Below are 11,407 nucleotides of genomic sequence, written 5' to 3'. Positions count from 1 at the left end.
CCTTTTCCTTCCCCTCCCCCACAACAGGCACCCTGTGAGGTAGGTGGGGCTGAGAGAGCTCTTTCGAGAACTGCTCTTGAGAGAACTGTGACTGACCCAAGGTCACCCAGCTGTCTGCATGTGGAGGAGTGGGGTGCACATTCCAGCTTTTAAACTTAGGATATTCTCTACCCTTAAACATCTCTCCCTTCCATAGAGATCAGGAGGGAGGAATGATAGAGTGTCCCTTTTTGATGGCCATGTCCCCCTCACTTCCTGATAGCCCTGGAGTGGGAGGGTGGGCTCCAAACCAGGTGATCCCCTGCCCCCACCTGAGGACTAGTGGCAACCCTCACACCACCTGTCTACAAGAGATTGATGATGGAGGAGGAGGAGGAGAAGAGATTGGATTTACACCCCGCCCTTCACTCAGAGTCTCAGAGCGGCTTACAATCTCCTTTCCCTTCCCCTCCCCACAACAGACACCCTGTGAGGTAGGTGGGGGTGAGAGAGCTCTGAGAGAAACTGCTCTTGAGAGAACAGCTCTGAGAAAACATGTGACTTACCCAAGGTCAAACCAGCAGCTGCATGTGAAGGAATGAGTGTAATGGCAGCTAAGGTTGCCTCGCATTGAGATGGTTCCTTAAATGCTAATTCTGACCCCTGCAGGCAACCACCAAGTCATATGACAATCATTGTGTCCAGAAACTGGACTCCCCACACACACCTTTACTAAGAGATTAATCACATGCAACTGTTTCCTTTCTAGCTTTACCTTTGGAATATACTGTTGGGGAACCAATAAGTGGGAAAGAACAAAACCCCTTTGAGTAGAAAGCTATGAAACTGTAGACTGAAGATTCATCTGATTCAAACATACGAGGGGAAAATTTGCCCTGGTTCATGCTGCCCGGTGACCAAGCACAAATTCTAACTGAGCACCAATCAAGTGCACCGAGATGTCTTGCAATTGCTGAATACAGAGGACCTGATTCTAGAAGACAAACAGCACGAATGAGGTTGTGCGTGTACCTGGACATATTCTTATTCCTGTACACTCCATTTTGCAGATAAAGGACCGATTCACACCTTAAAGGCAGTCTGCGTAGGACCTGGGAGACTATGGACTGAAACCCCACTCTGCCACAGAGAAGCCTGCTTGGTGGTCTTGGGCCCAGCATATTCTTGGCATCGTGGGAATAAACGTCCCCGTGTTGTTTTTTTTAACAAGATGGTTCTGCCACCACATACTCTGAAAACTATCACTGGAAGTTTTCTTTTTGCCCTTCCGTCTGTGAAATGTTTTAAAGCCATCTACCCGCCCACCCCCCAAATCCACAAGAGAATTAGCAACATTCCAGCATGCCTCGGTTGTCAGCAAGTGGTCTTTTCAGCCCAGGTACCGGATGATGATTGATGAAGCTGTCGGACTTACGGCAGTGGATGTAACAGCCTGGCAGAAGTTCAGTGTTACTGAAAGAAATCACGAATACTTACTCCGTCTCCCCTGCTCGCTTTAATCACATTATCAACAGGCTACCACAGGATGGAGCCTTGACACCAGGCCATACATTCACACAGGCGGCCATCGTTAGCCTCTTTGTAAGACAGAAAATGAGCTGTTTTGTTTTACCTGTTCCTATTTTACACACCGCCCGGCTGTTAAAGTAACACTTGATTTCCCTGTCCCCAATTTAGCTCCCTCCAACTTTCATCCTGTCATTGACGCGCCTTTTCTTTTTTCTTCGTTGAAGGGCGACTAACAAAGGCTAACCGAGAAGCCTGCCATCCATCATGTTAATATTTAATACAAGTTATTATACTGAAGACCGGAGCTGGCCGTACCCCATAATACACTCTCTTTGCAAGACCACAAATTAATACACAAAGGCCGTTGTCTGAAACAAAACACTTGGATTTGCAGTGTTCATGGAAGACGGCGGTTTCTCCCTCCTAACAAGGCTGAGTTGACTCCCGCAGATTTCAGGCGGACTCAACGTGGCGGACGCTTCTTGCATGTTGAACTATCAGATGGACCAACACATATGATAAAAAGAACTGATTTTTTTAAAAAAATACTTTGTTCTTTACTGAACACCAACAAGTGGTGACAGAAATACTGTTTCTTCCCAAAAAAAACCCATCTGGCTCTCTCGGTAATCAAAATAAACAAAACTACTACAGCAATGCAAGAGACAATGGTAATAATATTTAAACTAACTCCTAAGTGTGTACAAAATTACAAAATACAATATACGATAACACTGTTTCTTTGTCTCTAACAGATGAGATGAGATGACATGGATGAAAATCTCCGGAGTTGGAATTTCGTTTTGTGGAGACTTCTTCCTACATCAAAAATTCATAAATTCGGGCAAATCATCAACCACAGGACTGATTTGCCCGAATTTGCACTATGGTCTGATGAATATCTGAAATGAATACTACAAATGCTTTTTGAATGGAGAGCCAACTTGGAAAGTTTGCGACTTCTGGAGAATATCACAATTCGCTTCACCCAACAAGCCTGTTTACCACGTCTTCTTGCAAAAGCGTCGTCTTCTCTCCCAAGCCAAATTCATGCCCGTCCCTCTTCAGTCTGCTGCTCTTGCAATACAGATCTCATTATAATGACTGCATGGAAAATCAGATATACTGGAAAGACGGATAATTCAAGGGGGTACAATCCAACGCAGCCTGAAAGCATAAACAGCATAAGTACCAACCCAAGACTATTTACTTCCACCAGTCGTTGGCACCTGGAGGTCTGTACGGTTCAATTTTCACAATTCGCTTCACCCAACAAGCCTGTTTACCACGTCTTCTTGCAAAAGCGTCGTCTTCTCTCCCAAGCCAAATCCATGCCCGTCTCCCTTCAGTCTGTGCTCTCGCAATACATATATCATTATAATGACTGCATGAAAAATCAGATATACTGGAAAGATGGATAATTCAAGGGGGTACAATCCAACTAACCTCGTTTGCTAGGGCAGAACACTGGTAGTGCACACTCAAGTTTTTTAAAAGCGACACTGATTTTTATTTTACCGTTCTTGCTATGGCTGCCGTGTCGCCCGAACGGAGATACTGTGTTGGCAATTCTGTGACGGAGGATGCTGGAACCAGCCGAGCGATGATGCTGCAAAAGAGGAACAGTCCTGCTGCAAAACAAGAACACTCAGAGAGTGCGCTTGGTCAGGTCCTTCTCCATGATGACGTACTGCTCTTTAAGGCGCTCCATAGCTTTGGCATGCTCTTCATCCACAACCGCTTTCTGGCTGTGCTGTTCCTTCAGAAATTCCTCCCACTGGGCTATCCGTTGCTTTTCGCCAGCCGCTAGCGTCTGGGTCTGCAGCTGACAAGAGAAAAGGAAGCCAGGTCACTTCTACACAGTTACAGAATGAAGAATTTGCAGTGGATAATCCTCCCCCCCCCCCCGGCCGAACAAAAGAAAAGGAAACCAGATTTCACTTCAGCAGTGATTCTCAAACTTTATCGTAATGGCACTTCCTTAGGTCAGGAGAACCAACTTCTAAAGGCGTATTTGCCCCAGAGTGCCTCTGTTCCAAAGGGGCCACGGCGGCTCAGCGGTTAAGATGCTGAGCTGCAGACCTGAAGGTCTGTAGTTTGGCAGTTCGAGACCCGATGTCAGAAGCGGACCCTTGCCTCAATCAGTGTGGATCACTGTACTTGTAATTATGGCTCTCTGATGTACATAGCTTTGCTGGATTCTAGTATAGTGTCATAGATGCAACGAACATGAAATTGAGCAAACTTCAGAGGACAGCGGAAGACCGAAAGGCCTGGCGTGATCTGGTCCATGGGGTCGCGAAGAGTCGGACTCGACTGTGCGACTGAACAACAACAACAAGTATAGTTGCATCTGCAATTTCCTCCCTGCTTGTTCCCATGTAGCACCTGCTGGCAATGTATCAATCTATCTTCAAGGATCCTCCTCTGACATTCCTGAGGTGAGGAGTAATTGAGACATGTCTGTGTGAATGTAGATTAGCTGCGCTTTGTGGCACTATGTAAGGGCACCTCCTCCATAGGCCGGCGGGAGCTTTCGCTTTTCAAACTTCTCACGGCCTTCGAGAAAGTCTCTAATGACAAACGTTCTCACCAACCTAATTGTATTGTATTACTCTACCTAATTAATATGTAATGCAAATGTATGTATGAAGGCTGGACCAGAGGTCCCGTAGTTCCTAACTTTGTAATGCTTTTCAGTTCTGGCAAAGAGTTTCAACCTGAAAGCAACTTTCTTGACTTTCTAACAAAGTCTGCGCAAAGGACTTATTGCGTCTGAGAGTTACTGGGTGAGCTGACACCCAAGTGCTACGTGACGGAGTGAGCTCCCGTCTCTGGCCCCAGCTCCTGCCAACCTAGCAGTTCGAAAGCAAGAAATGGCAAGTAGATAAATAGGTACCACTTCGGTGGGAAGGTAACAGCATTCCGTGCACCTCGGCGTCTAGTCATGCCAGCCACATGACTATGGAAACGTCTTCGGACAGCGCTGGCTCTTCGGCTTGGAAACAGAGATAAGCACCGCCCCCTAGAGTCGGACTCGACTAACTTTTGAGCAAGGGGGACCTTTACCTCTTTACTTCCACATTCCTTTCAGTCTTCACCTACTGCATAGAAGCTACACAATAGAAGACACACAAGAAACAAATTGTAGCCATTCAAAAGGCAGGAGTTCTTCACAGGCAGGGGTGACAGTTTTCAGCTTGAAAATACAAAGAGAAGGTGACAAAAGAAGACAGAAGTCAAAATGTTATGGGATATTGTGTAACTTCTGTTTCGGGTAAAGGTAAAGGTTCCCTTGCTTGAAAGCCAGTCGAGTGCGACTCTAGGGTTGCGGTGCTCGTCTCCGTTTCAAAGCCGAAGAGCCAGTGCTGTCCGAAGACGTTTCCGTCGTCATGTGGCTGGCATGACTAAACACCAAGGCGCACGGAACGCTGTTACCTTCCCACCAAAGTGGTACCTATTTATCTACTTGCAATGTCTTGCTTTCAAACTGCTAGGTTGGCAGGAGCTAGAACTAGAGACGGGAGCTCATTCCGTCATGCGGCACACTCGGGTCTGGAACTGCTGAACTACCGACCTTCCACAGCCTGCAGTTCAGCGTCTTAACCACTTGAGCCACCGCAGCTCCTAACTTCTGTTTAGGGACACGTATATATTCCATATGCTACTGCTTGAAACCAGAGTCTCAGGCACCCACTGTAAAGTCAATTCGGTTAGAGATGGCCTCAGCACAAAGCTTTGAAACTTCGGCGTCATGAAGACCATGGCAAGAAATTAGTACCTCTCTAGTGCACAAGCTGTGGTGGCTCAAGTGGTTAAGACGCTGAACTGCAGGCTGTGGAAGGTCAGTAGTTCAGCAGTTCGAGACCCGGGTGCTGCATGACGGAGTGAGCTCCCATCTCTAGTTCCAGCTCCTGCCAACCTAGTAGTTCGAAAGCAAGAAATTGCAAGTAGATAAACAGGTACCACTTCGGTGGGAAGGTAACAGCATTCCGTGCGCCTTGGTGTTTAGTCCTGCCGGCCACATGGCTACGGGAACGTCTTCGGACAGCGCTGGCTCTTCGGCTTTGAAACGGAGATGAGCGCTGCAACCCTAGAGTCGGATTCAACTGGCTTTCAAGCAAGGGAACCTTTACCTTTAGTGCACAAGCAGTTTTCCAGTGACAAAACTTAGAAATCAGTCGCCATATTTAAAATACAGGAGAGTCAAAGAAAAAGTTTCCATATACAAGAAAAGTGGGATCTGGTAACTCTATTAGATTGGACATTGTAAAAGACCCACTAGTGGCAGCTTCATTTAGCTCCTTCCTAAAGCTTGTTGGTATTACTGCAGAGGGAGGCGTGCCTCCAAAATTTTATTTACTGATGGGTTCTGCAGGAACATATGATGGAGAAGGAGGAGGAGATTGGATTTATACCCCGCCCCTCACTATCCAAAGGAGTTTCAGAGCGGCTTACAAACTCCATTCCCTTCCCCTCCCCACAACAGACACCTTGTGAGGTAGGTGGGGCTGAGAGAGCTCTTGAAAGAAACAGCTCTTTTTCAAGGACAGCTCTGACAGAACTATGGCTTGCCCAAGGTCATCCAGCCAGGTGCAAGTGGAGGAGTGGGGAATAGAACCCGGTTCTCCCAGATTAGAGTCCGCTCACTTAACCACTACACCAAACTGGCTCTCTACACCAAACTAGCAGAGTCTGTGAATCTCAAAGCTCATTCACGTTGCCACACAGGAACACACCTTTACCTGTGGGGTCCCCCAAGGCAAACTAGAGGCTTCTACTGTTTGTATGTCAAGGCTGAAAAGAGATCAGATCAGTACGCTGCTTACATTCACAATTCAATAAATTGCTTGCAGGCAGAAATCTCGCATCAGCCCCAGAGCACTGCCCTACAACCAGTGTTCCCTCTAAGCTGAGTCAGTGTGAGCTAGCTCACAGTTTTTTACCCTCCGGCTCACACATTTTTTGTCTTCGCTCAGGAAGGAGGGCTCCAGAGCAAACTAATTCATGCAGCAGCCAAATCGTTCGCTCACAACTTTAATGCCAGTAGCTCACAAAGTAGAATTTTTGCTCACAAGACTCCAGAGCTTAGAGGGAGCACTTCCTACAACCCTCTGATCCCTTCTCAAAGTTGTTACTTGTCTCGCTTGTGTGATGCACTCACCATACTATCCTAACATCGTGCAGAGATTCACAGCATAACACTTGCTAGAGATTTTTTAAAAACCTTATTTTCTATAGCAAAATCATCTACAGGCAAAAGGGGGGGAGAAAGCATACTTAGGCTGTGGTCACACTGGCAGCTTGGCATGGCACGGAGGCGTTACACTTTGCAGCGGAATAAGCAGGGCTATTTTTGAGCAGGAACGCACAGGAACGGAGCTCCGGCTGGCTTCAGAGTTGGCCACGCCCACTACAGCTAAAACCTCTGTGTGCCTGGCTACAGAGGGAAGGGGAGCCCGGGCAAGCCAGGGGAAGGCAGTTTAAATTGCCTTCCCTTCCCTCCAAGGGCTGGCGTGCTCCCGCGGCCCCCCCACCCCCGGGGGGTTGAAGGTCAAAGAAGACGGGGACGGCAAAGGATGAGATGGTTAGACAGTGTCATCGATGCAACGAACATGAAGTTGAGCCTACTTCAGAGGACGGCAGAAGACCGGAAGGCCTGGAGAGAGCTCGTCCATGGGGTCGCGAAGAGTCGGACTCGACTGTGCGACTGAACAACAACAACAAATAGCCAAAAGGGGTGATCAGACAGTACCTCTTCTGGCGGCCTGTCTGTGCCCGTGTCCTGTGGTCGAGCATCCAGACATTAGATGCATGGCAACCATGGAGCACGGTGTCCCATGGTTTTTTTAAAAAAAATCTGGTTGCACATGTGCAAATGCACTTATGCGCACAGTCAGGTGGACGAGAGATTAAAAATGCCATGGCTTCACTTCACTTCTGTAGTAGAGATGGGACTATAAAGATTTCCCCCTTTTTCGATTATTCATATTTCTCTGGTTTTTATAGATTTATTCTTAAGTAATATTTTATTAGGATGTTAGAAAGGCCTGTTATATAGAAGGCTTTCCTCTTGTAGGTCTGATATTGTTAGCAGACAACATAATAGGTACAAAGTTCATGATTCTGTAGTACCTAGGGCAAAACCTTTCAATGTCTGGGTCAGATAAGATTTTAGTCTCGTATCAGTAATGAATACTTTTGTTTGGGATATGAAGAATCCTTGCCCATTATCATTTAGGTTAGGTTAAGTAAACACTTAGTTTGACGTAGATATATGTTTCTTTATATCTGGCCAATCAGAGGATTATTACTCAAATTGCCACTGTCTTTTGTAACCAATTGTGCTTTTTGAATATTGTTTTCTTGATGATGTCAGTCCATGTATAAAATATCATGTATTTCCTGAATATGTTCAACAAGAAAATGAAGAAGAAAAAGAAGTTGTCAATTTTTGATTAGTTATTTGGTCCAATTGTTTTTCCTGTTAATTGAAGCATATTCCCTAAATATGCTGAGAAGAAAGTAGTCAATTTTGGATGGACTATTTGGTCCAACTGTTTTCTTGTTAACTGAAATAAAACATAGATCTTCCTCCTCATTTGACTTCATTTTTGACATGGAATCTAATATGTACAACACTTCTGGCTTCCATTCGCCACAACACCATTCACACATCTGGAAAAGTTGAGTGGGAACTCAAGCATCCGTTTATACCGGACTTTCCCGGGTGCCTGATTATTCCAGATCCACAGTGGGGCAACGCAGGGTGCTGACGAATGCCATATGGGAGGCAGATGTTCTCGTCTGGTCATGCTCTTTTAATCCACACAGGTAACACTACTATTTCACAACAAATGACCTGTGTGACTGCAGCCACGTGTGCAGGAAAAGGAGACAGGAGGAAAAGGGCAAATACTGCAAAGGTGTGCCATGTTAAACTCAAGATCACACAAAAGAGCCCAAGGAGAGCTTGGAAGATAAACACAGCCTTAGTTACTTTACAAATAAGTTACATGAAACTTTACCTGTTTTTCTTCCTGCTCTCTCTGCTGGAGTCTGCCGGTTATCTCATTGCTGGCCTGTACTGGGATACAGAGACAACAAATGTTTCATTGGCTATTTTCGCTCCCGAAGCGCAGTGCCTTAGCACCTTGTCCTCAGTAACTGATTCACTTAACGAAATTTGTACCTTGCCTTTATGCACCATCAGGGCCAGCACTGGAATTAGTCCAGTGCAGGCCTTTAGTAAAATGATGGGCTGGGCTCTGTGAATGACATAAAAAAAATCTGTACCAATGTAATCCAAATTTTGCATCAAGAAAAATGGAATCCTGTAATCTGCATAAATCAGATCTATTCCAGTATTTCACGTAGGCACATTTTGCATACTGCTCTGCTTCTTTATTCCGGCATCCAACCTCTTCTAATTTTAAACTTTATACCCTCCTTCCCTCATGTGTCTTGTTTAAGTCTGAAGGCAAGGCCCGTGTCTTCTTTTTATTGCTGTATTGTGCCTGCCACCTGCAGTGTTGTATGCTGAATGCATACAGGGTCCTTAGTCAGGTTACGCAACACAGGTCTTCATGAGAATATAACTGTTTATTGGTAGATCCAGTACTAGAGACACGTGTACAGCTTGTGTCAGGAATGGCCACCAATACTAGGGCTTCTGACTTATACTAGAATCAAACATCCCCCTGGTAAACATGAGCCAATGGATATATCTCGCGCAAACAGACAAAGCAAGCAGGCAAACCAAAAAGCCGTTAACTTTCCCATCCGAGTAAAACTGCAGCTGGAGCATCTACAAGGTATAAGATAGCAAACAGCTGGTGAGCCAGGGAGAGCTGAGACAGAAAATGGGAGGGCACCCCTCCACATTCCAGACCTATGACAGGGCTACCTGACATGGAGAGACATTTTTGTCCAAAGCCGAATAAAAATATACCCACAAAAACAACACATTCCAATTAATAAGCAAGTGTGTATGCACAGCTGGAGTCATCTTTGTTGTTTTTATGAGAACCTCTCCTGCTGCTGAAAAGGCAAGCTGATTTTTAAAATTCAAGAACGGCCGACCTCCCAGGAAAGCTCAGGCCGTAAGAGTCCTCCACTCATAACCCTCCATTCCCTTCCCTTGTTGGCTATGAATGATTCTAAAACTGGGTATTCGACATACAAACACCACTATGTGAATAATTAAACATTATGGGAAGGGTCTGTTACTAATCCAGGGTACTGCATACCACTGAGGAGCAATGCTCCCTCTAAGCTGTGGAGTCTTGTGAGCAAAAATTCTACTTTGTGAGCTACTGGCATTAAAGCGAGCAATTTGGCTACTGCATACACTAGTTTGATCTGGAGCCGTCCTTCCTGAGCTAAGACAAAAATAAGTGAGTGTCATGGGCATGGATGAGGATGAGTGGACAGAGCCTGCAGAGACCACAGCTGGCCCCTCTGAAGCAGCAGAGGAATATAGCTGGCAAGGGCTTGTAAGAGCAGTCTTCACACCTGGCCCAGAGAAGAAGGAAGAACTGCAAGCTGAAAGTCCTCCTGACTCACCCCCACGTGTGACTCGTTTAAGGGAGCGACTGCAACAAAACTTAGCAAGCAGGCGAAGAGAGGCCAGGCTACAAGGGAGACGCTCAGCCAGCCCAGATTTCTAACAGGAGCCTGGCTGGTCGTGCAGCTGGCTAATTGGTAGCAGCATATAACTCCACACTCCGGGCAGTACCCTTCGTGGAAGCAACAAGTCAACTTCGTGCTGCTTGCATCCACTCCGGCTTGGCTCTTGCACCTAGACCTTTGGCTTTGGACATGGCTGTGTTTCTGGCTCCTGACCCCAGCTTGGCTTTTTGGACTTTGCACTGGCTCCTGCCTTGGCTTGTCCTGGACTCCCTTTGACTGGCACCCCAGCCCGTGACAGTGAGCTGGAGGCCAAAAAACTGTGAGCTAGCTCACGCTAACTCAGCTTAGAGGGAACACCGCTGAGGAGTAGTTATAGTAGCGTACATTTTGAATTTAAAGGCAAGATATATAAATGTTCTAAACAAAATTGCAGAAATGGGGTAGGATCACTGCTCTGTAATACAGCATCTGTTTACATGGAGAAATCCTTGGGTATCTCCAGTTAAAAGGATTGGATAGGTGGTGATGGAAGCCCCTCCCCTGAGACCCTGGAGAGCCAATTTTGGTCACAGTATTCATAAGAACATAAGAGACGCCGATGTTGGATCAGGCCAAAGGCCCATCCAGTCCAACACTCTGTCACACAGTGGCCAGAACTACCAGGTGCCATCAGGAGGTCCACCAGCACCAAGAAGACAGAGCATCACTTGCCCCAGAGCCCCTATCTATACCTTGTGGCTAATAGCCATTGATGGACCTCTGCTCCATATGCTTATCTAACTCCCTTTTGAAGCCGTCCACGCTTGTATTCAGTGCTGACCTTGGTAGACCAGCGTTCTGATACTGCATAGGGCAACTTCATGCATGTCTTTAAATAAACTATTGGGGGGCATTTTATAGTGGGGCACAGATGTTCAGCATGCACTCCCTTACAACATTTTATTTATTCAAAGGACTTTTATCCTTCCTTTCTATCACAAGTGAGCTGGGGGCGGCCAGCCCCAGAAAGTTACTGGCTGGTTTCACACGGGCCATGGAGCCGTTTAGTCTGAAAAGCCCCGAAGAATTCCAAAGGCAAGAGGCAGAAAACAAATAATGTTGGGCTTACATCTCCTCAGCACTTCACTTAGATTGTCATGCATGACTTCTTCACACTTCGGCAGAGTTTGATCATTCGCTTCAAAAACTGTGTTCTTTAGGTTTTCAAGAACCCGCACTTCCCGGAAGCCGCGTTTTTCCTATTGAAAAAGTTAAAGAGAGAAAGTCT

At 46.2% G+C, this 11,407-nt stretch overlaps 1 protein-coding gene across 1 annotated transcript in view; it reads right to left on the bottom strand.

Annotated features, from left to right (window-relative positions):
- Positions 1 to 2,679: 2,679 nt before the first annotated feature.
- The window catches only part of BLOC1S5 (biogenesis of lysosomal organelles complex 1 subunit 5), a 15,126-nt gene continuing 6,398 nt past the window's right edge, over positions 2,680 to 11,407 (bottom strand). The window contains exons 3-5 of the mRNA XM_015414151.1: positions 11,249 to 11,378; positions 8,538 to 8,596; positions 2,680 to 3,334 (exon numbers count right to left, since the gene is read on the bottom strand). Coding sequence (XP_015269637.1) covers positions 3,158 to 3,334; positions 8,538 to 8,596; positions 11,249 to 11,378 — 366 coding nt within the window. The 3' untranslated portion in view covers positions 2,680 to 3,157. The remainder of the gene's footprint in view (positions 3,335 to 8,537; positions 8,597 to 11,248; positions 11,379 to 11,407) is intronic.

This window comes from Gekko japonicus, unplaced genomic scaffold (genome assembly GCF_001447785.1).
Source record: "Gekko japonicus isolate JY-2015 unplaced genomic scaffold, Gekko_japonicus_V1.1 scaffold6019, whole genome shotgun sequence".
Classification (NCBI taxonomy): Eukaryota; Metazoa; Chordata; class Lepidosauria; order Squamata; family Gekkonidae; genus Gekko; species Gekko japonicus.
Note: the sequence above shows the minus strand (reverse complement) of the source record. Positions and strands in the feature narration are given on the sequence as shown.